The following is a 21,575-nucleotide window of genomic DNA, read 5'->3' on the forward strand; positions in this document are numbered from 1 at the left end:
TCAAGCTTTATAAATATGGTACATTAGGTAATGCACTGTATTAAAGGCTTATTTTATTTAATAAAAAAATCAATTTTATGTGCTATTTTGTGTTTAATTAAATTCGTTACCATCCTATTGCAGCTTAACACAAATTCTGAGAAAAAAGTTAATTAGCTAGTAAATAAACAATATATCATTCACCATTTTCTAACATACTAAAAATATACAATTAATAAGAATTTGAAATATTAAGCTATATAATTGCTTAAATAAATGTATGCAGTTATAGTGTACTGTCCTAGGTAGCAAAAAGATGTCCTAAATCTAGAATAAAGGTTCTATTTAGTTGTAAATCAACATGTTTTAATGGTTATATCAACCAATGACAAGGCACCTTTCTGTAGAAATAACTGAAGTACAGGTGGAAAAGTTGGTTTAAATTGATTATTTCAATCATGGCTGTCAATGTGGCAATTTACATCAATTCACCCTGCCTCCATCTCATTTCTTGCCCCAAATCACTCTCTGGAGAGCTCTAATTTTGTCACTTTGCTCAGACTTAGGTTAAAGGGAGCCTATGAATATACCAGGCTTGCAACTTATGCAGCTTGCAGGTTGCTTGTGCTTAAAGACAACCCAGGGATTAGTGAGTTTCCCTGTTGCACTCAGCTGCTAGCTGAAGCCAGAGGTTACAGGGAGTTGGAGCTGCATTGGCTGTAACTTTGTCTAAATTCAGTTTCAGGCCCAGACAAGAGCCTCTGATAAGGATTTTGCTACTGCTGGGGACTTGGATGCGTGAGGCACTTCCCACTACCCAATTGTCTAGGTAAGGGGAATGCTGGACACCTAGGCAGTGCAGGCAGGCCAATACATGTGCCAAGCCAAAGTGGAGCTCCGGGTATTGGCTGCGTGTTTCTCAAGCTATAACGTGAAGGTGCTTCTTGTGGCCTGAATGTATTACCAGAAGTACGTGCCCTGCACATCGAGGGCAGCATACCAATCTCCACTCTCCAGGGAAGGGTAATGGAAGCGAGGGTGACCATCTGGAATTTGATTTTCTTAATAAAACAGTTCAACTTCCTGGAAGTTTTGAGGAATTAGGAATAGAATCCCTCTGTGATGACAATGAACCTTTTCTATCACTTCCAACTGCAGAAGAGACTGTACCTCTTAGAGTAATACAGTCTTGTGAAATGGTCCCTGAGAAGGGACGGGAAAGGTGGGCTGGGGGGAGGAAGGTGAACTGGATAACACATTCCTCTTCACAGTGCTGAGCACCCACTTGTCTGATGTTATTTCCGTTCCAAGCACTGTAAAAGTGCAACAGGCATCTTCCAAATGGTGGGATACATGGAGAGACGGGTATGCTGTCAAAGTGACTGTTAAGAGGCCATCGATGTCTAGTGAGAAGGGCCTGATGGAGACAAAGCTGCCTGGTGCCATTGAGAAGGCCTGGATCGTCTCTTAAGAGTCCTGGAATCTCTGCTGGAAATGTGATCTGTGGTAGGACAGAGGTCTAAACTGTTTCCTCTTTTATATTGGAGAGTACACCCCCATTGATCTGAGTCATCCAGGAGTTTTTCAGTCTTTTGAGAGAATAATTCAGCCCGTTCAAATGGCAAATCCCAGAATGCAGCTCCTTTGGAATTCCAGACACCTGGAGCCACGGGGAACATTTCATTACAAGGACAGTGGCTATGGATCACAAGGCCGTATCAGTTGCATCAATAGTTGCATGAAGGAATGTTTTGCCATGAAGTGTCCTTCAGAGCCATAAACTGTTCCCTAGGCGTCTCTGGTAGTCTGGCTAAAACTGTAAAATTAATACAATTATATTTGGACAGGAGAACTTGACGGCTAGCCACCCTCATCTGCAGAGTTAACTGTAGAGTGAGCTTTCCTGCCATATATAGCCAGTCTCTTGAGTAACTTGTCTAAGTTTGGCTTTGAGATGAGACAAGTGGGAATGCTCATTGGCAGCCATAACCACCAGTGAGTTGGAGACGTCAGAGAGTGTGATAACTGATAACAATCAGAATCCGTTTGAGGAGCCTGGTGGTGCCTTTCAAGTCTTTTGGCTGAAGGTGGAATAGAAGCTGGGGTCTGCCCAAGGGTTTTCTCTGGCCTCAAGCAGGGCTTCTTCAATGGGAAGGACCACACTTCCCCTAGCAGGCGTTTGTACAGCATCGAGGAGACTGATGAGATTTTCTTGAACGAACTTCACGAGTGCAGGTGAAGAAGCAGCCACTCTTCATATTAGGTCCTGGACAACCTTGAAGTCCTCTGGAGGTGACTCTGCGGGTGACAGCCTTGTCTGGAAACTATGAAAAAGTGCACGGAGGGACCTCCAGAGGTTACTTGAGTATCTCATCCTCCTTAATAGGGGACAGTCAGAGGAGCCTGTGAAAGGCTTCTTGGACTGGAGAAGGGGACCCCAGCTGGTCTGAGATTCTGAAGGAGGTCTCAGCACCCTTGGAATGGGCCATGACCAGTATGGCCAAGGGGGGAACTCCACAGTTGGAGCCTCCCACAGCAGAGAGCACCATCTTGGGGCTTCCTTGAAAAAAGATGAGTCATAGTCCTTAGAACCTGTTCCCTATCATGATGTCTATGAGGTGATCTGAAAGCTCAGGATGGTGACAGAGTTCCAAGTCTGAAGAGGGAATGTATGACTCCTCAGGAAACAGAGGGAGCATTCCTGTTGGGGCTCATGGGGGTCTTGAGAGAGATGGGCCCTGCAGTTTGTATATAGCATGGGATAAGGAGGTCTGAATGCCAACGAGGTAATGGGTGTTGGCAGCGCTGAAGTCAACTGTATCAGTGATGACAAAGGCTTCGGTTGTGCTTATTGATTGGTGGTCCCGGGTATGTTGAAAATACCAGCAATGTCTACTGCACTAGATGTGTCTGTGTGGATGCTGCCAGATGTGTCGACAGTATGGACAGTGCCAGTGGTGCTGATAGAGCTGAGAATGCCAAAGACCCTATGGTGGTAAATACCAGAGCTGGGTGCTGCAGTTATGGAGAGGCTGGTAAAAGGAGACACCCAAGATCTCTTGCAGACAGGAAGGCTTAAGGAGCCAGAGGCACTGACTCGATCATTGATGGATCCAGCATTGCCAAGGTGGTCTGGATTGTCTGTACAGGTGAAGAGGGGCCCAGTAAAGACAAAGGCACAGGACTCAATGGCCCTGGAGGAACTGGAGTCTGACAGAGCTGGTGAGTGCTTATGTTTACAATGCTCAAACCGGTACTGAAGGCCTTACTGGAAGGCTTGCTTGATGATGACTGAGATTTCAACTGCTTGTCAGCATCAGAATGCTTCGGGTGCTTGGAGGAGGCTGACAGTGAGAGGAAGAGCAGTGTTTTTCTCCTGACTTGCATTCCAAGATGCAGGCAGCTGGAGGGGCATTCCTTGTGGCGGAAATCCTTCTGCTTTTTTCTTTTAGTGGGGGAAGAAGTACAAACTGGATATCTGTCCCTCACAAGACCTTTCCCTAGTTAGGTTAAGCAGCTTTTGTGCCTGTCCATGCCAAGGAGCAGAGAGGGAGGTGGTGCACATGCCCCTTTCGTGGCCTTGGCTCAATGCACAGGGAGAGTAGGAGTGTATGTGCCACCTAGTGGTACTGCTGGCAAAAGCCTTTGACTTGAAGGCACTGGGCACCCGTATGCCTGCAGTGGGACATACATGTGCACAATCACTTGTTTTATCTAGTAGTTATTCAAAAAAATCCACACACTTCAGCCCGTCTCCCCCCAGCGTGCGTCTTCCCCTCAATCCAGTTCTTATCCTTTCCCACCACTTCTGTCTACTCCTGAGTTCTACATTCCTCTACTGTCAGCAAATAGAAACACTCTGCCAGCAGGTTTCACAGCTCATCTCCCTCCAATGGCCAGGTCTCAAGGAAGATAATAGCCTTCTATTACTACCAGTTACTCAGCTCAAGTGGCAGAGATCTGTGCTGTGGATCTAAAGATCCCAAACCCACGGGTGACCCATGTGAGGGTCAATATGGTTCCACATGAGGGCATCAGTTTTTTCAGTAAGCTTTTTGAAAAAAAGAAAATGATATAAAAGACTATGTTAAAAAGAATGTTAAGATTGTAAAGTGAAGCACTCATAAGTTAGCCTTAAATCTGGTATTTCCTGTCTGTACAACCTTAATTTGCACGCCCCTCAATGCACATGCATTATGATATAGCCTTTAGTTACATGATCAGATGCTGTTTTTTCCACAGGATCTTCTGAAGACCCAGCTATCCTTTATAACAGTGATCTGGAAACAAATGGGGGGTTTCTTTGTTTGCTTTTTTATGCATAAAGAATGCCTGAAAGGGATTCTGTGTTGTCTAGAACAGAGGAGTTCGAGAGTGCTCTATGGTGCACACTACATTCTAGGTCTTAGAAGCCACCAGAAACCAGCCAGAGCAGCAGTATATATGAAGCCAGGCCGTGTGTGCGTGCATGTATTTATTTAACATGGTTATTTGGGACCCAACTGTGCCTTTGTTGCTTCGTCACATTATTTTTGTTATGTAAACAGCAAAAGCGTAAGTGTTTTCTATTTAAAAAGAGGTTACTTTTGAGCGGGGAGGGTTCTTTTTCTTGGGAGTGCTCTATGGATCACTTGTTGATTCCCTGCTCTGTTCATTCTCTCTGAGGCACCTGGCATTGGCCATTGTCAGAGGACAGGATACTGGGCTAGATGGACCGTTGGTCTGACCCAGTATGGCAGTTCTTATGGAGGACTAGAGAACTAAGGTGATATCACAAGTATCAAGGAAGTGAAACCCAAGGAATGACAAGGACAAATGATGTCTAGTGGGGCCATTTAAAAGTCTCTGTTGAAGATTTAAATATCTCCATCCTTTCAATTAAGGACCTATAAAGCTACTGCTCCCTTCCCCATTTCTCTGCTCTTTTCCTAGTAATTATTTCCCTCTCCCTCAGCTCCCCCATTACCCCTGACTCACTCCAGCCTTGCACTGATTCTGGGGGGTGTGGGAAATATGGTCCTGTGTTTCAGCTTAAATGAATTATTACTCAAGAGTTCTGTATTAATATACTCACTAAGGAATCTATTGGTCAAAAAACATTTCCTGAATCTTTTGTTGTCTGTATTGTTACAGATATACTTGCTGACGGGTATTTTGAAATAAATGACCAAAAATAATTGAAACTGGTGTGATTATATTGTGTTATTTTGACAAATGAAATATGCAGCATTTTGCAGAATTTTAAAATATTGTGCACATAATTTTTATTTTTTTGGCACAGAATTCCCCCAGAAGTGGTATTTGGTACATATATGAGCACCAAAGAGAACACTATCTTCTGAAGCAGCTGGGGACACTTAAATATTTACATTGCAGTAGCTCCCAGAGACCCCAAGCAGGGTCAACTTCCCAGTATGCTGGGCACTCCACAAATGCATACCAAGACAGGCCTTGCCCCAAAGATCTTACAGTCCAAGACAGTGAGTGGGGGACAGACTGGAGGGGATCCAGGATGGAGAAGGGGAGAAGAACTCAAGGCAACAGTTATAAATACATGTTTGAGGAATTTGGAGGTGAAGGGTACAGGGGAGATGGGGCAGTAATTGAAGAGGTAGGTGAGTATGGAATAGATTCAATACATCTGATACCATGGTTTGATTACAGCTGATCATATGGCTTTGGGGTGGCCAACAAACAAGCAGGGAAAGCCAACTGCTTCAGGCCCTTTCAAACCATAACACTGAGCTGTTTAGTTTAAGGTTAGCCACCCAGCCCCAGAGACACACTGGTTACAATTCAACGAGCTTGCATCCACGCTAGGCCCTCCTGAGGCTCAGAAGAATGCTCATGCCTGGAAGAGCTCATGAGAGCCGAGGCCCAACTTGCAATCCCTCAACCTGCCTGATTAGCTCACAGCACGGGGACATGCTTGTGACCTAATCCAATTTGCCGTCCTATCCCCGGGAACTGCTGAAATATTAACAGGGCACTTAGCTGGAGACAGGGCTGCAGTTACTCTGTTCTGCATCAGGCATTCATTTTTTGAATGAATAGGCCCTGAATTAGCCGATATAGAAAGGATTTAACACCTCCACATGCCGGACAAAAAGCAGGCTGGTGGTAGAAACCGAACGGACTCCTCACTCCCAAGAGCGCCATTGATTTAACAGAATGCCAGTGAATTAGCATCAACCCTCCAGAGTGACAGTTTGCTTCAGGAAAAACAGTGGTGCTTATATAAAAGACACGGCCCTTTCCTCTCCCAAATGGGGCTACCAGCTTGACACACAGAGTGAGTGGACTGAAAGGAAGATGAAGGTACATGCTGCTGGGACACTAGGTCCATCTGGACGTTGCCTCCCCTTCTGGTCCCGCTGGCCAAGCAGGAGGGGAGAGAATCAGACTACAAGTTACTGCTCCACCCACGATCCCAGGGCACCAACCAGTCACTTGTGCTGCTGGTAGGTAAAGCCACCCTTGCCCAGCTAGGTTAGGGCTTTTGTACCCGAACGGGGAGACTGAAGCTACCCACTGGATGTTAGCAAGACCAGCGCCCTCTCTTGAGTATACTCACGCAGCCTGCAGATAGGGCAGTTGTTGGCCTGGTAGCGCAGGGTGTCCGCACAGGAATTGCACAAGCACAGGTGCCTGCAGGGCAGGATGAGGGTGTCTCGCAGGTCAGACAGGCACACCACGCACTCGTTGCTGTTGTCACTGTTCTCATCATCGGAAGGCTGTTATGAGAGGAGAGGCAGTGCCACATGAATACAGGTTCTTCGCAGGGAATGAAAGGGACACTGCAATTCAGTGAGGTCCTTGCAGCTCAAAGGTGAAATATGGCTCAAAAGGTAAAGGGGCTGCAATCCATACTCAAGGAGCTCAGTTTATTTAACTTAAAGAGAAGGTTAAGGGGTGACGATCAGCCTATGGGTATCTACACGGGGAATGAATATTTGATAATGGGCTCTTCAGTCTAGCTCAGAAAGGTCTAACACACTATACATTTTTTAACCACAGCAACAATTTACCAAGGGCCGTAGTGGACTCTCCATCACTGGCAACTTTTAAAACTAAGACCGCATGTTTAGAAAAACATTTGTTCTGGGAAGCATTTTGGAGCAGGTCCCTGGCCTGTGTCATACAGGACCACCTCTAGATGATCCCAAGGCTCCTGTCCAGCCTTTTTCCCCTGCAACCAAACAGACAACCAGCAGGGGAGCTGCTGAGCAGCAGGAGGGAAGGGGCACCAGCTGCCCACAGCTCAAACCAGAGCTGCACTGGGGACGCTGGGGTAGCGGTGGTAGGAGGTGATGGCACCTACCATCTCCTCCTGCTGATTCAGACACATGAATTTCGAAGGCCTGGATGCAGCTCAGGGAGCACAGTCCATTCAGAATCCAACAGTTGTGACAGTCACCCTCCAGGGCCGCAATGTAGAGCCTCAAGGGCTTCTAAGCAGCCCTGGGGCCACAGGTTGCTGCAGGGAGTTTGTGGCCTTGTTAAAAGTGAGATACCTAGGGTGGGAGAGGGAAGATGCCTCCGTTACCCCTGGTGTAACACTGGTGCAGTCTGGGCTCTATTATACGGCTTTCATTAAACAAAGCCCTGGAACTTGCAGCTGACAGTCAAATGCAGCAGTTGCTACAAAGAGGAACTTGCTTCCAGTCACAGCAGCTCCCTCTGCTGGAGCTGGGGTGGGGGGTGTCTTTCCAGCCCAGTAGACCTTGCTCCCCCCACACCAGCACCCCGCGCTGAAGCTGGAGCAGTCACAATCGTTGGGGCCTAACCATCAGTGACCTCAGTGATGTGCACAGACATGCTTGTCCTTTCGTGTGAGTTCTCTTTGCTGACGCACGCTAGGCCACACGCTGCACTGTGGGATGACCGAGACGTAAACAAGAAGACAGCATCTGCTCCTGCCAGATGAGTGAGCCAGCCCGCTGACCACGTTAGCAAGCGGCTGGAAGCTGCCTGCGCACATCGTGTGTGCTCCTGATCTATTTCAGGGCTCCTGCGTGTTGCGCAAGGACATCCTTCCTCTCCCCTTTTCACATTGGCTGCTCAGTGTACTGGAACTGAATGACAAACAGCCTGAAGTCACGAACTGACTGGGCTCTGTCTGAAAGAACGGGGTCCAAGGGCTCATCAGAAGACAGCAGGAGCACAAAGAGGAGTCTCTTAGGAGACCAGGTAATAGGATTTGAAAAAAGTTCTCAGCCTCCCCATGGTGCTACTTGGTGGAACAGCCACACAGAGGGTACAGATTATTAGCACAGGACTGGGAAGAGGCTGGGGGAGCAGGGGCAGGGCTTCCCCTGCTCAGTTCCCTTCTGAACCCCGCTCCCTCCCGCAAGCGCAGCATTGGGGAATCGAGTACAGCACTCACAAATGCAGTCAAATTTGTAGAGGCCAACACCTGGCACTCACCATGCTTCTCATCTGCAGAGCACTTCACAGATGAACACTCTCAGCCTCCCCCTCCCCCTCCCCGTCCCCTGAGCTGGGAAGATCAGCATTACGGATGGGTAAACTGAGGCTCAGAGAAGTTACATGACTTGCCCAAGGCCATGTAATAAATAAGAACCCAGGATCAAATTCCAGGCTTGTCTTCTCAAGAAGGAGCTGATTATGTTTGTAGATGAAGCATTTTCCACATAATCCCTTTGGCACCAGTGAGACTACCCAGAGTCAACTCCTCCACTGCTGCAGGGACACGCAGAGAACAGCAGTCCATTCCAACACCTGGCTATGCCCAAGGGATGCACTGCACTGGCAGGTTCGGCACATGGGGAATCTTAATCCCTGGTAGTGAGGAGCCAGCCTGCACACACTAACAGCACAGCCACAGTAGCAAACCTCAGAGATCACGAGGAGAGAGACCTCCTCAGCCTGCCCCGTGCTAATGGACAAGTCATTTGCAAGAAGTGATCTCGGAGGGTAGGGTGGGGGTGGGATCAAGGGCCCACTTCCGGGGGAGGAAAAGGAAGACACTTCTGGGCTGGGAAGCAGCCTGTGCAGGGCACCAGAGACAGAGCGCGCAGTAGCTGAGACCGGCAAGGCTCTTCTCGTGATGGATCGTTATTGGTATGGGCTATGCAGAGAGGGGCCCACTGAAACCCAGCAGCAGCTGGTGCCTAACTCCCTCTAGCTCCTTTGAACGTCAGGCACAGCGCTCATCCTCAGGCTGCCGAACAAAACCTAAGGGGACAAATTCACCACTGACTGTGGCATCACAATAGAAGGGCCTGGCCTGCCATGATTAATCGTAAGGTTACATGGCCTATTTCAATCCTGAACTGAGTGAGGGGCAGCGGCTGTGAGGAGTCTCTGATCAAACCCCGCCACCTCCGGTACATAAAGTATCAGCCCATAAACAAACTCCAAGGAGAAGCCAAGTCCGGCTGGCAGCACAGCCAGGCCCCACATGTGGCTCAGCCTGCAGAAGGGGGTTTCTAGGCGCCAGTACCTTTGTCTCCTGGTTGTTTTTATTCTCGATGCCATAGATCTCCTGAAGCAGGTAACTCACTCGATCCACCTAGGAAAGAAAGAGAAATCACTTAGCCTAGGAGTCACAGCTGCTCCATTTACATTTATTCCATTTTAGTTACTTCACCGGCAACAACGGAGAGAATGGGCTGGCACCTGGAGCCATGCCACAGCCTGAGGAAGGGGTGGGCAAACTTTTTGGCCCAAGGGCCACATCTGGGTGGTGAAATTGTATGCAGAACCATGAACGTAGGGCTGGGGCAGGGGGTTGGGGTGCAGGAGGGAGTGTGGGCTGTGGGAAGGGGTGTGGTGTGCAGGAAGTGGCTCAGGGCAGGGAGTTAGGGTGCAGGAGGCGATGCAGAGTCCGGGACGGGGCTCAGGGTAGGGATTGGGGTGCAGGACGGGTGTGGCAGGGGCTCAAGGCAGGGGGTTAGGGGACTCAGAGCAGGGGTTTGGGGTGTGGGGTGCAGGAGAGGTGTGGGGTGCAGGCTCCAGCCTGGCGCCGCTTACCTTGAGCGGCTCCGGGGTGGCAGCAGTGCGCAGTGGGGCTAAGGCAGGTTCCCTGCCTGCCCTGGCCCTGTGCTGCTCCTGGAAGTGGCCAACATGTCCAGCAGTGGCTCCTAGGGGGGGAGGGGGGCGGGGCGCACGGAGCCCTCTGCCTCCCCCCCTCTCCCTCAGGGGCCGCAGGGACATGATGCCAGCCGTTTCTGGGAGCAGCATGGGGCCAGGGCAGGTAGGGAGCCTGCCTTAGCCCTGCTGCGCCATGGGTCTGGCAATTCTGCGGGCCAGACTGAAAGCCCTGATGGGCTGGATCTGGTCCACAGGCCATAGTTTGCCCTCTCCTAGCCTATACAGCAAAGGAGAGAGTGTGGATGAGCCATCGCCAAGCAGAGCCCCTCCCTTCACCTTCATGCTGAGGAGGGGGCTTCAGAGAGGGATGTCGGAAGAGGGGGGGCTCAAGGGGCCATTTCTGGTGGTAAAGGCAAGTGAGGTGAAGGGGGGGAGAGGAGCGAGTGGAGGCAGGGTCTTGAGGAAAAAGGTTGGGTGAGGGCAGGGCCTTTGGGGCAGGGGCAGGGCATTGGGGACGGAGTAGCACTAGGAAGTGGGGCTACGATTCCGGCACCAGTGGCCCCCTCCACTTTTAGGGAGCTTCTGTCACCTTGGCTTCAGAACTGGCTGAGAGGCAGGGATAGAACAGTGGTTACGTCAAACACAACTGATAATACTGCACTTCAAAACGCACTTGGCTCATAGCAGGCCTAAATCAGAAACCTGCAACTTCTGCTGGCTTCAGTGGGTGCTGCAGGACCTGGCCCCTCTTGATGGCTTAGCTTTAATCATGGATGGCCATACTGAAATTCAGACCCGCCTGCTCAGTTCCATATAGGAAAGGTTGGACAAACACAGCAGCAGCAGGCCTCACTTCTACACTGTGGCAGCCAAGTTTCCCCAATACGCGTTACCAGCATGTGGTGTTCTGTGTGCAGATACACATGAGTCAACAGAGACTGAGAAATGGTTCCATATGCGAAAGTTACTTCAGAGGGTCAGGCTCCTGGGAGAGTGAGCACTCCGTGAGCGCTGTGCGTTCTGTTAAGAATTTACCTAGAGAAGTGCTCGAGCCCTTGCTGTGGCTCCACTTTAGGACTGTACATGGATAATTACTGGGATGGCATGTGCAAGCGCAAAGAGGCACAGCTGGCAAATTGCAATAACTGGGTATGGACTGTACTGCAGCTGCTACGCACCCTTGGCCTTGCCATGTGCCCAGCTTAGTGCCTCTCCACATGAAAATCCATGGAGAACCAGGATCAGCAGCTAGTGTGGTGATGCCTTGGCCTAGAGCTTGTGTGCATGTAGTAACTAGGTTATAGGTGCAATTCCCACTGGGGGACGGCTTCTGAGGTTATGCTTTCTCACACTGGAGAGATGTGGCAAGGCAGGGGTCTCCCACTGCATCAGGAGACACCTGGGGTAAGACAGCGCACAGGATCTTTTCTTCTGTTCTAGGAAAGGGTTGAGGGGGAGATGCTGAAAACTAAGGAGAGGAAGAAGGGCTCAGTGCTCAGAGCAGACAGGGGACTTGCCAGCAGGTGCTTTTACAGAGGACGGCTGGGGCGGCTGCGCTGGCAGGTGCAGTGCTAATCTCACCTGAGCTTTCTATGCACTGAAGCGCCAAGGTAGCGGACACAACCATTTATCACTGCACTTCGTTGCAGACGCTATATAGTGAACTCCACCAAAAAGCAAATCTCTCCTGGATCCACCCAGTGAAAAGCCCGGGAAGTGGGCGAAATGGTAGGGCGACCCTCAGTACTGTCCAGAGTGACGTCCTGAAGATGGGACATGGAAATGTTTTACTGCATATCCCAAAACTGACCCTCTGCCACTACACTGCAAAGCCACCTGGAATCAGACACTCGAACTCTCCCGCCAGTTGGCCAGTTGAGTTTTGCACCTTCAGCCAATAACAAGAACTTGGTTGTTTGAAGGGCTGTGTCTGTGAATAAGAGCTTCAGTGCTGCACGAAGCACCACACACAGACGATGCAGGCCAAGCCTAATTATATCCACCCCACTTGCCAGTTTAAAATGCTCTGACTCATGAACCAGCAGCTTAATTCCAGGGTCTCCCTGCTGAACTCAGCATGGAGCCTACATCCATGCTGGAGCTGCATTTCAAGGCAATGAGGTCAGTGGTTGGACTTTGGAGTGAAATCCTCCGCAGTGTCTCCCAGCTACAGGCTGGGGAGTTTTAGAATTATTGTGTGGGAGCAGAGCATTTATAGCTGGACATTTCAAAGAGGGCCTTGTTCCATCCTCCTGACTCCTTGGGTGATCAAAATGTGCAGAGGGGGTCAGCTCCGAGGTCGCCGACGGAAGGAAGCGTGGGCATTGGAATCTAACCAGGGTGATGTGTTCCCTTTATTGAAAGGTCTCTAAAATAGAACGTAGGATCACACGCAAGTAAGAAATATACGAGGGCCATTCGATTGGGAAATCCGCTCTTCCACCAAGGTAGAATGCAACTCCTGCTAGAGAGACCTTCAGGTATTAATTAGTGCAATACACCCAATCTAGCAAAGAGAAACTCAGCTCAGATCATTAGCTCCAGCCCTTCTACTACCAAAGGGCTTACAGCACTGGGCAGCCAGAAGATCTCAGTGAGTAACAGATGGTTACAATGGTAGAGAGGGAAGGAAAGAAGTCTAATGACGGTAGGAGAAAAGTTTACATTAATATACACACACCTCACTCCACTATTTTTCAGCTCATTCTACACACATAGGGAATAGACTAATGCCACGTTAGTTTCTGCAGTACTCTGTGTTCTTGTAGGAACAGCTTACGAGTCTATTTTAAAAACCTGGGAACATTACGGGAGGGACTGTTTAACTCCTAGATTTTATGAGCTGAAGAGGAAGGGACAATTAGGAAGGCAGAGAACTGTGCCAGCAAAGAGAGACAGACAAATACACATTATTTCACAGCAGTAATGGGCTCACCATATTGTGGTAGGCTGAGAACTGTATTGGCGGCCAGTTAAAAGGAAACAGCTCTCCATTTCAGCAGGCTAAAGTATTAAGGGAGAACCACGCACATGTAATGCAAGTCTGTGCAGTAACCTGCATTTATTTGAATAGATCATTGCCATGTGGGCCAATGCTCTGCCATCAGCAAACTTGGCAAGAAGAACAGGCTGTTTTTGTGAGCTTGTAAATGCAACATTTCTTCTTGCTTTAAAAAAAACCGCAAACAAAACCAACCCTGAAGAGGAGACACTGTGATTTCACAGCCGCAGGGCAGCCTGTAGGCATTCTCTACATTCTATACTGCCTGGGAGTTCTCAAATTCTGAACAATGACCATTGGGAATAATCCCTTTCTGGGCTTTACTTTACATGCCAGTTTGTTTTCTGGGCTGAATTCTCTTGCTCCATATCTTGAACCTATTAATGGAAGCTCCACAACCGGAGCAGAGACCGAATTTTAATACAGCCAAATGCAAAGACATCTAGCAACGAGGAATGCAGGCCAGACCTTCTAAATGGGGGACTGTATTCTGGAAAGCAGGAACACTGAAAAGGATTTAGGGGTCAGAGTGGACAAGCACTTGAACATGAAAACCCAGTGCAATGCTGCAGCTAAAGGAGCTAATGTGATCCTTGGATATGTAGACTAGGGAGCAGTGAGTACAAGCAGGATGTGATTTTAACTCTGTATGGCACTGGCAAGACCAATGCTGCAATACTGTGCCCAGTTCTGGTCTCTATATTTTAAAAAGGACGTTGAAAAACTGGCCAGGGTGTAAAATGATTTGAGAACTGCAAAAAATGCCTTACAGTGAGAGGCATACAGAACTCAATCTGTTTAGTTCATCCAAAAGGAGACTGGGAGGTGACTTTGTTACAGGGTCTAAGTACCTTCATATGGAGAAAATACCAGGTATCGAAGGGCTCTTGAATCTAGCAGAGAACGGCAGAACAAGATCCAGAGGCTCAAAGCTGAAGCCTGACGTATTCAATGAGAAATAAGGCACATATTTTTAAGAGTGCAGATGATTGACCTTTGGAACAAACAACCAAGGGAAATGGTGGATTCTCCATCTCCTGATGTCTTCAGATCAGTGCTGGCTGCCTTGCTGGAAGATATGCTTTAGCCAAACACAAGTTATTGGGCTCAATGCAGGGGTAAGTGGATGATGTTGGTGGCCTATGATACACAGGATGTCAGATAAGATGGTCCCTTCTGGCTTTAAACTCTCTGAATCCCCAATAGCCTAAAGAAGAGTATGGGCTATGGTGAACATGAGCAATTCACCCCTCATTGTGGCCTACTGCAGATGAATGCATTTCCCCACTGCTTGAGTTCTTAGATGAGTACGTTTACAGAAGCTTGAACTAGAGAGAGCAACTCTGGCTGTGTAGATGTCCCACAGCAGGAGGCTTGAGACACTTTTCACACTGCTTTGACTCTGGAAAGCTCTTCTAAGGGCTCATCTACACTTGAAACACTGCAACTGCGCTGCTGTAGACATTACCTACATCGACAGAAGGCGTCCTCCCATCAGCGTAGGTAATCCACCGCCCTGACAGGGAATAGCTAGGTCGATGGAAGAATTATTCTGTTTACCAAGCACTGTCTAAACCAGGGGGTAGGTTGGTTTAACTATATCACTTAGAGGTGTGGATTTTTCAAACTCCGAGGGCTGTAGGTGGGTCAACCTAACTTTAGTGTAGACCAGGCTGAAGTTAACAAGATACCACTTTCAGCCTATATCCCCAGCAGTACTGGTCTAAGCCACTAACTCCCTCCTGGCTGCAGCTACAGAGGCAAAATGGGCCAGCTCTGATATGAACAGTAGAGGAGACTTATTTGACAACAAGTTTCCAAGATCAGTTCCAGAGTCAGAAGTTTATTGAGAACAGCTGTTTCTAAGTAGCCATAGTTTAACTGCCTTTTGTATTTGCAAAGTTTCCTGGTGTGGAGCCTATATTTTTCTTTACACTATTTGCTCCCCTTTGTTGGAACCTTTGGAGAGACACCGGGATTGAAATGAGTCAGACGGAGCTCCCTTCTCTCCCGTACAGGTGACCCCCTCCAGGTTGTGCGGCTGCTCCTCTTGCTGTGGATTAACAGAAGTGTAAGGCTTCATGTCCCATTCCAATTGCCTGAATAACTCAGTTTCCATAGCAAGCCTTCTCCCTCGCCCCCAAGTTTCAGCCTAAAGCAAAATTTAACATGGCTATATTAGAGAAGGGCTATGATAGATTTCATCCTTTGTGCAAGTCTTGAAGAAGCAACTGGGAGACAACTCAGCCCAGAGAGGATGCAGTTAGTGAATAAAGACAACAGCCCAGCCAGCTGCATCAGATGCGCCACGGCAATAACAGTATTTACCGAGAACAAATGACAGGTGCAGAAATTAGATCACCGGCTGTAGAAACAGGCGAGCAAACTGAGTTACTGTTTGCACAGCGCTGGGAAAATGTCCCTTATTAAGTATTATGATTATCACAGATCAAAGATAGACTCCACTACTAAAAGACCAACCAGAACAGCAACTTATTAATGACGTCCACATCAAACCAAGGCATCATATCATCTCATGTTTTAGGGGTTTTTTACCTTGCTATTTTTTTTCCTACCTAAAAGCACTACCTAAAAGCTCCAGAGAGGCATGGTTTTTAAACCTCCCCCACCCACCGAGTTCTATCAGCCCATCAGGACAAAGTGCTCTGGCAGGCAATGCTCTCTCTAAAGCAGCACAGGGAAAATGCAGCTTCATCCAAAAACTGAATATATTCACGTTAGAAATAAGGCACACATCTTCCAGGGAAGAGCAAGCCCTGGCACTCAAAGTCTTGGGGAGCGCTGAGTGAGGTGCAAAGAAGAGGGAGACATGATTAAGGTGGTGGGAAAGGAGGAGATGGGCAGTTGCACTGTGGGTGGACTGGAACAGGGAAGAGGAGAGAAACGGGTGGGTGCAGAAGTCTTTGTTCAGTGTCTAATACAATGGGGTCCTGGGCCATGACTTTAGCTCCTAGGCGCAACTGCAATACACGTCATAGAGTCAAGGTGGTCATCAGTCAGGGTGCCACAGAATGGATGAATTTGGTAGTGGGGATAGAGAGGAAGGAACGAGTTTCCAAAATGCAAAGAACGCAACAGCAGGATTTAGGAAGGGCCTGGACGGGAAGAGAAAAGGCCAACTCAGACTTGACACCAACTCTGCAAGCTTTGGCCATGGGAAGGGAAGCGAGGCTGCCAATGGCGACATGAGGGAGGAGGGGAAGACGATCAGGCTGGGTTTTTGCCATGCTATCAATCCTGTTGCTATGCTACAAAGAAGTCTAACTGTAAATAAACTGCTGCTCTTTTTAAACTCCACATCACTGGTGCCTCCGGTCCTCAGCATGAGACGTGCTGGACTAATTCCTCCCTGCCGAGCAGACCTGATGAGATCACCAGCTCATGTCACAGTGAGCTCAGACAAATTCCCACGAGGGAAGGGACCACCTGTAAAAATATCATATAACCAGTTTAGAATGGTCTTCCAGCAAGGGTATGAGTGGAAACTGCACATGCCCAGTCTGCTTCTGGATCAGATTGAATAGCCCCTGCATTCACCACAGCCTGCTCTTCCGTTACCTCAGCTGTACATCCGTGGCTGCATCTTCTTCAAGGCCCTGCGCACTGCAGGTGCCCCCAAGCCACCTCACCTTACGCCTGGCAGAGAGATCACGTCAAATGTCTCCCCCAAAGTCTGAATTCCTTGGGAACCTCGGTGTCTTGTGAGTCTTCCAGCTCTCAGGATATTCCCTTCAACTCTGCTTGGAATTATATGATGGCTTCACTGTTGCTCGTTCTGGCTAGGCAACAGCCATGCCATCTCTCTCAAGCCCCTCTGCACTGGCAGGAGGATGGATCAGGTGAGTTAACAGCTCTTCTATCTCTGCTTTCTTGCAGTTGTTCCCAGGTTTCCTTTTAGCTGCCTGTGGATCAAGCACCCTCCATTTAGATCTCCTTGGACTGCTCCTGTCACCCCAGCTGTTTCTAGACTATCACCAGAAAAAGACTTTCCTTTCCTCAGTGAATAAGGACACTTGACACATTGTGCAGGGAGAAAACAAGTACAGAGATCTCTGCAATTAGCTAAGACACGCAGCTGTGCAAGGGAAAGAGCTAACAGTTCTGGGGAGGTAGCTAACACTGGGATGGCCAAAAAATGGTCCACCCAGTTAGACTTCTAGAACCTCTCTCACAGAACAGAGCTGAAGGGACACAGAGTAGATTCTGAGCAGGTGGTGTTTGTGCTGCCCGACACATCCAGCAATGATGCAATTCAGATAGGCCTCAAACTGATGTTGATATAGTTTAGTGAAGACATCAGGACAATAGATATTTCTAAGGCACTTACCACTTTGATATGCCTAAGTCTGATATGGAGACCCAGGAGCACAGAATGACAGATGTTGATCTAAACACAATGCACCACTTAAGCCAGTACAAAAGGTGCTGCCCGGTGACACTATAGGTCCCACAGCACAATGCTGGCACCTTTTGGCTGCACAGGCCCCACTTGCACAATAAAGAAGAGGAAGGCTATAATCTGCTCCTTAATCCAGACAAATGAGGTGCAGCCCTTGGGCTCCTGGCTATCTGCCAAAGCAGCTGCCCGTTGGGCACATGTGGGCATCTCTGGGATGGCAGCAAACATCTTTACCCAGCACATTTTTTTTTCTGTAAATTATATAAACAAGGATCATATACTTACAATTTGCTTCTGTTTTAATGGCTTCACAGAGAAGCTGCCGTCCACGTGCTGGTGGGGAGATAAAACAGAGAAGTTAAACAGACTATACGGAAACAACCAAAGCAAAATGCAAAGACACTCAATGCACAATTAGTGTGTCCACACAGAGAATGAGTGCATAGTAGCTAGTGCATCCCAGGTCCTGAGAGCTTCTTCCCTGTGTAGACAATCCTTCAATGCTGCACCAGGACTAGACCTTACTTTATCTATCTGCAAGTGTCACTTGAAGCTTTACAGGACTAGGGGCCTCATCCCACAACCAGGCAGAGCTGTGGTTTTCCCAGCATTTGCCAGACACACAGAGCATGTGGCAGAGAGTCAGATCGGACTTACAGATGGTCACCATGTGCTCCTGTGACTGCAAACTTAGTTACTGCTACCACGCTAATGGGCCTCGCTTACTTAATCGACTGTAAAAGCTAGACCAGAACAGAATCTACTCCAGCTTCCCAGCACAAGACCCTTCAGCCACAGCTAGGCTCAATGTTCTGCAGAGCCCTTTGATTTTGTAATTGAGGCAACGTGTGCTCCAAAATTACCATCAGCAGGGGGGAAAAGAAAAGAAAAGCCATAGCTTTTGCTTTGGGGAAGCAGCCACATTGCAGAAAGGGCTGTTTGGGAGTTTGCCATCCAAGGATAAAGTTACTTTCACTGGGAGCACAAGCCAAAGGGTTGCTGTGAAGTCAGGAGGGGCCTCCTGGTGGGATGAGGGAGATTAGTTTTATCTAGTACCTGGGTTATTTTAAGTGGATTGCCTTACAGAGTGTGAAGGGAGTAAGAACATCTCCAGAGACCTAGTGACAAGAGGAAATACAAACACTTTCCCTGCAGAGTTTCACACAGCTTGTGTGGTCTCCTTTACAGACCTACAGGGAAGGAAGGAAGCTAAGTAAACAGAATCATTTACACTGGCACTCCCCAAAGCAGTTCTGTATGGCAGGACAATGGAACTATGTCAAACTGACTGGTAATACGTCCAGCACCATGTGCTCCTGCTTTGGGGAAGTACACCGCAGATAAGGGGCTGTAATTACCAGGAGGAGACAGCTCCATCCACTGAAAAACAGAAGCCAATGAAATAACTATTAGATATATATATATTTTTTAAACTGAAGTTGTTTGTACATTGGCCTGTGGCCTCATGAGCAAACCACACAGGCCGCCCAAGGGGACGCAGAGAGACTGACTTTTCCTTTCAACCACGATCCTGAAAACAAGTTCATTTGGGTCTCCAGTAGCAGGTCCTGGGCATCATCTGCATATTGATAATGGACCCAGCCACAGGAAGCTGCTCGGGTCAAAAAGTCAGAATCCCTTCAAAATGTATCTATTGCCAGGCCCCCACTAGGTGCTACCCTAGTGCAGGAGACTGTTCTCATGTGACTCCCACACCAAGCCAGGAGATCTGGAGAAACGTCCCACGGGTGGGACCTTATCCAAAATGGGACATTTGCCCAGTCGGTTTCTCTAGTAGGTGATTTCCTGATTTCTGAAGCTGCCACTACACTGCTGCAGCTGCTATTGTAACGTATGGAAACTAACTGAAGACAAAGGGAGCATCTGTCCCTGGGACTAGACTCAGACCAGCAATGGGGTTCTCTCAATAGACCGTCTGCCTGTGCCTTTGGTGTCCCTGATCTCGCTAGAGGTTTGTCACAGTCAGGGTTTGTTGGGAAGCAGCGCGAGTGACTCTGGCAGGTTTTCCATGTGGTGTGTGCACAACCATGTAGCACCCCCAGAGCATGACAGCGGGGTCTGTCTACCCTACGGGGATGACACTGTTGTTTTGTGTTTGTACAAACTCTTAAGTCTGTCAGCTGCTAGAAAGAAGGCCTCTATATATGAACTGGCATGAAGAGCAAGCAGCTAGTCTCAGCTAAAAATTCCTGCAAACTCAGTGTGTCTTACTTTATAATTCAGACATTTCACTATGGTTTCTATCCTGCTACTTATCGACACCCGAGCATAGGAGAGGCAGGCATCAAACACTTATTTGTGAGGCTACCACAGATTTCTAGTGACATCTTTCTCAATGCTCCCGTTGAGGAGGTGCTCACCTCCCGTCACCCTGCTTCTGTTACCACCTCAGTACCCGGTTGTGCTAGATGGAAATGCAAACCTGCTGAATGATTTTTGAAGCTAGGAGCTTTTTAAAAACCTGTTAAACAATTAACGGCTCTACAAATACATCTCCGGATGCAAAAATGACAAGTGAGAGAATTGATGTGGGCTAGAAAGAAGAATGGATGTGAATGGGCAAACGTACAAGGGTCATGTCGGGAACTTGGCTGGTGGCAGCAGCCAGAGCTGTAATTTTACCATCAAAAGGTCAGCAGGACAGAGGGGTCAGGTAATCAAAGGGGCAACACCTACCACAATATGCCCTCTGCAACTTCACATAACAATCAGGTTGAAGGTGAGGCCTAGACCAACGGCTCTCAACCTTTCCAGACTACTGTACCCCTTTCAGGAGTCTGATTTGTCTTAAGTACCCCAAGTTTCACCTCACTTAAAAACTACTTGCATACAAAATCAGACAAAAATATAAGTGTCCCAGCACCTTATTGCTGAAAAATTGCTAACTTTCTCATTTTTACCGTATCATTATAAAATAAATCAAGTGGAATATAAATATTGTGCTTACATTTCAATGGACAGTATACAGAGCAGTACAAACAAGTCATTGTATGCAATTTTAGTTTGTGCTGACTTCACTAGTACTTTTTACGTAGCTTGTTGTAAAACTAGGCAAATATCTAGATGAGTTGATGTACCTCCTGGAAGACCTCTGCGTACCCCTGGTTGAGAACCACTGGCCTAGAGGAAAGAGAGCAGGGCAGGGCTCACAGACAGATACCCACATAAGCAGAAAGCGCCCTTCTCTTTTAGAGATTTTAAACATGAAGACGCACAGCCCAAAGCATGTGTTTTAAGGCCCTTGAATGGCTATCTTGTCACTCTCTAAGACCCAGATTTTCTCCAGCAACAACAATGACAAATTGAATCCCACTTCTTGCTTTAGAAGTGTCTGAACAAAACAGAGATGGGCAGACTAGAGGAATTCGAACAACAGATACAAAAGAATATAAGCTCCCTAATGAAGTCTGTCACCTAATGATGCTCTCAAAGGGCAATATGCAGATATTGAATTTTGAAACATTTACTTTTCACATTTACCAGTCAGAGAGCAGAGAGGTAGGAAAGTGACTCCAGAAGGTCCCAGTTCAGTCACACACCTATTATTTATTTATATATATATACACATACACACCCACCCACACAAAGAGCACCATGCTGTAGAGTCATCATCAAGAGCATGCTACAGGGCCTACAGACTAACAGTAAGGCATGACACTGGAAGGAAGGATGCATGCGGAGAACACAGGCCTGGGAACCAGGAGAGCTGGTGTGACGTGGCACTCCATATGCTTTATGAAAATATGCTTGGAATGTGAAAATAATGTAACTGGAACATGCTTTATGCAAGAGGTCTCTTGTAAGGTACCATTACAAAGTTTATAATCTACCGAGCGTGTTCATCCTATTTGTATGACTATGCAAAGCGTGGGCCATTAGTGGTGCCTTGGAATCTTGATGGCTCCCATTAACTAGGACAACTGGTTGTAAATGGCTCTGTTTACTTGTAAACCTTCCTGTATAAATGAGTGCCAGCAGTGAGTAAAGAAGTCTCACAGGACACGTGAACTGGAATCCACCTTAAACCTGGTGTTTTTCCATTTAGAAGGAAGGGTGGAAACCCAGAGAGACAAAGTTATTCCTGCTTTGTGCCAAAGA

General features: G+C 47.9%; 1 protein-coding gene across 3 annotated transcripts in view; it reads right to left on the bottom strand.

Moving 5' to 3' along the window:
• Window positions 1–21,575, bottom strand: part of MGRN1 (mahogunin ring finger 1) — a 120,615-nt gene that overhangs the window by 16,219 nt on the left and 82,821 nt on the right. For all 3 annotated transcript variants that reach the window (XM_050968233.1, XM_050968235.1, XM_050968234.1), the window contains exons 8-10: window positions 17,742–17,789; window positions 9,446–9,514; window positions 6,554–6,713 (exon numbers count right to left, since the gene is read on the bottom strand). In XM_050968233.1, coding sequence (XP_050824190.1) covers window positions 6,554–6,713; window positions 9,446–9,514; window positions 17,742–17,789 — 277 coding nt within the window. The remainder of the gene's footprint in view (window positions 1–6,553; window positions 6,714–9,445; window positions 9,515–17,741; window positions 17,790–21,575) is intronic.

The sequence above is a fragment of the Gopherus flavomarginatus genome, chromosome 9 (genome assembly GCF_025201925.1).
Source record: "Gopherus flavomarginatus isolate rGopFla2 chromosome 9, rGopFla2.mat.asm, whole genome shotgun sequence".
Classification (NCBI taxonomy): Eukaryota; Metazoa; Chordata; order Testudines; family Testudinidae; genus Gopherus; species Gopherus flavomarginatus.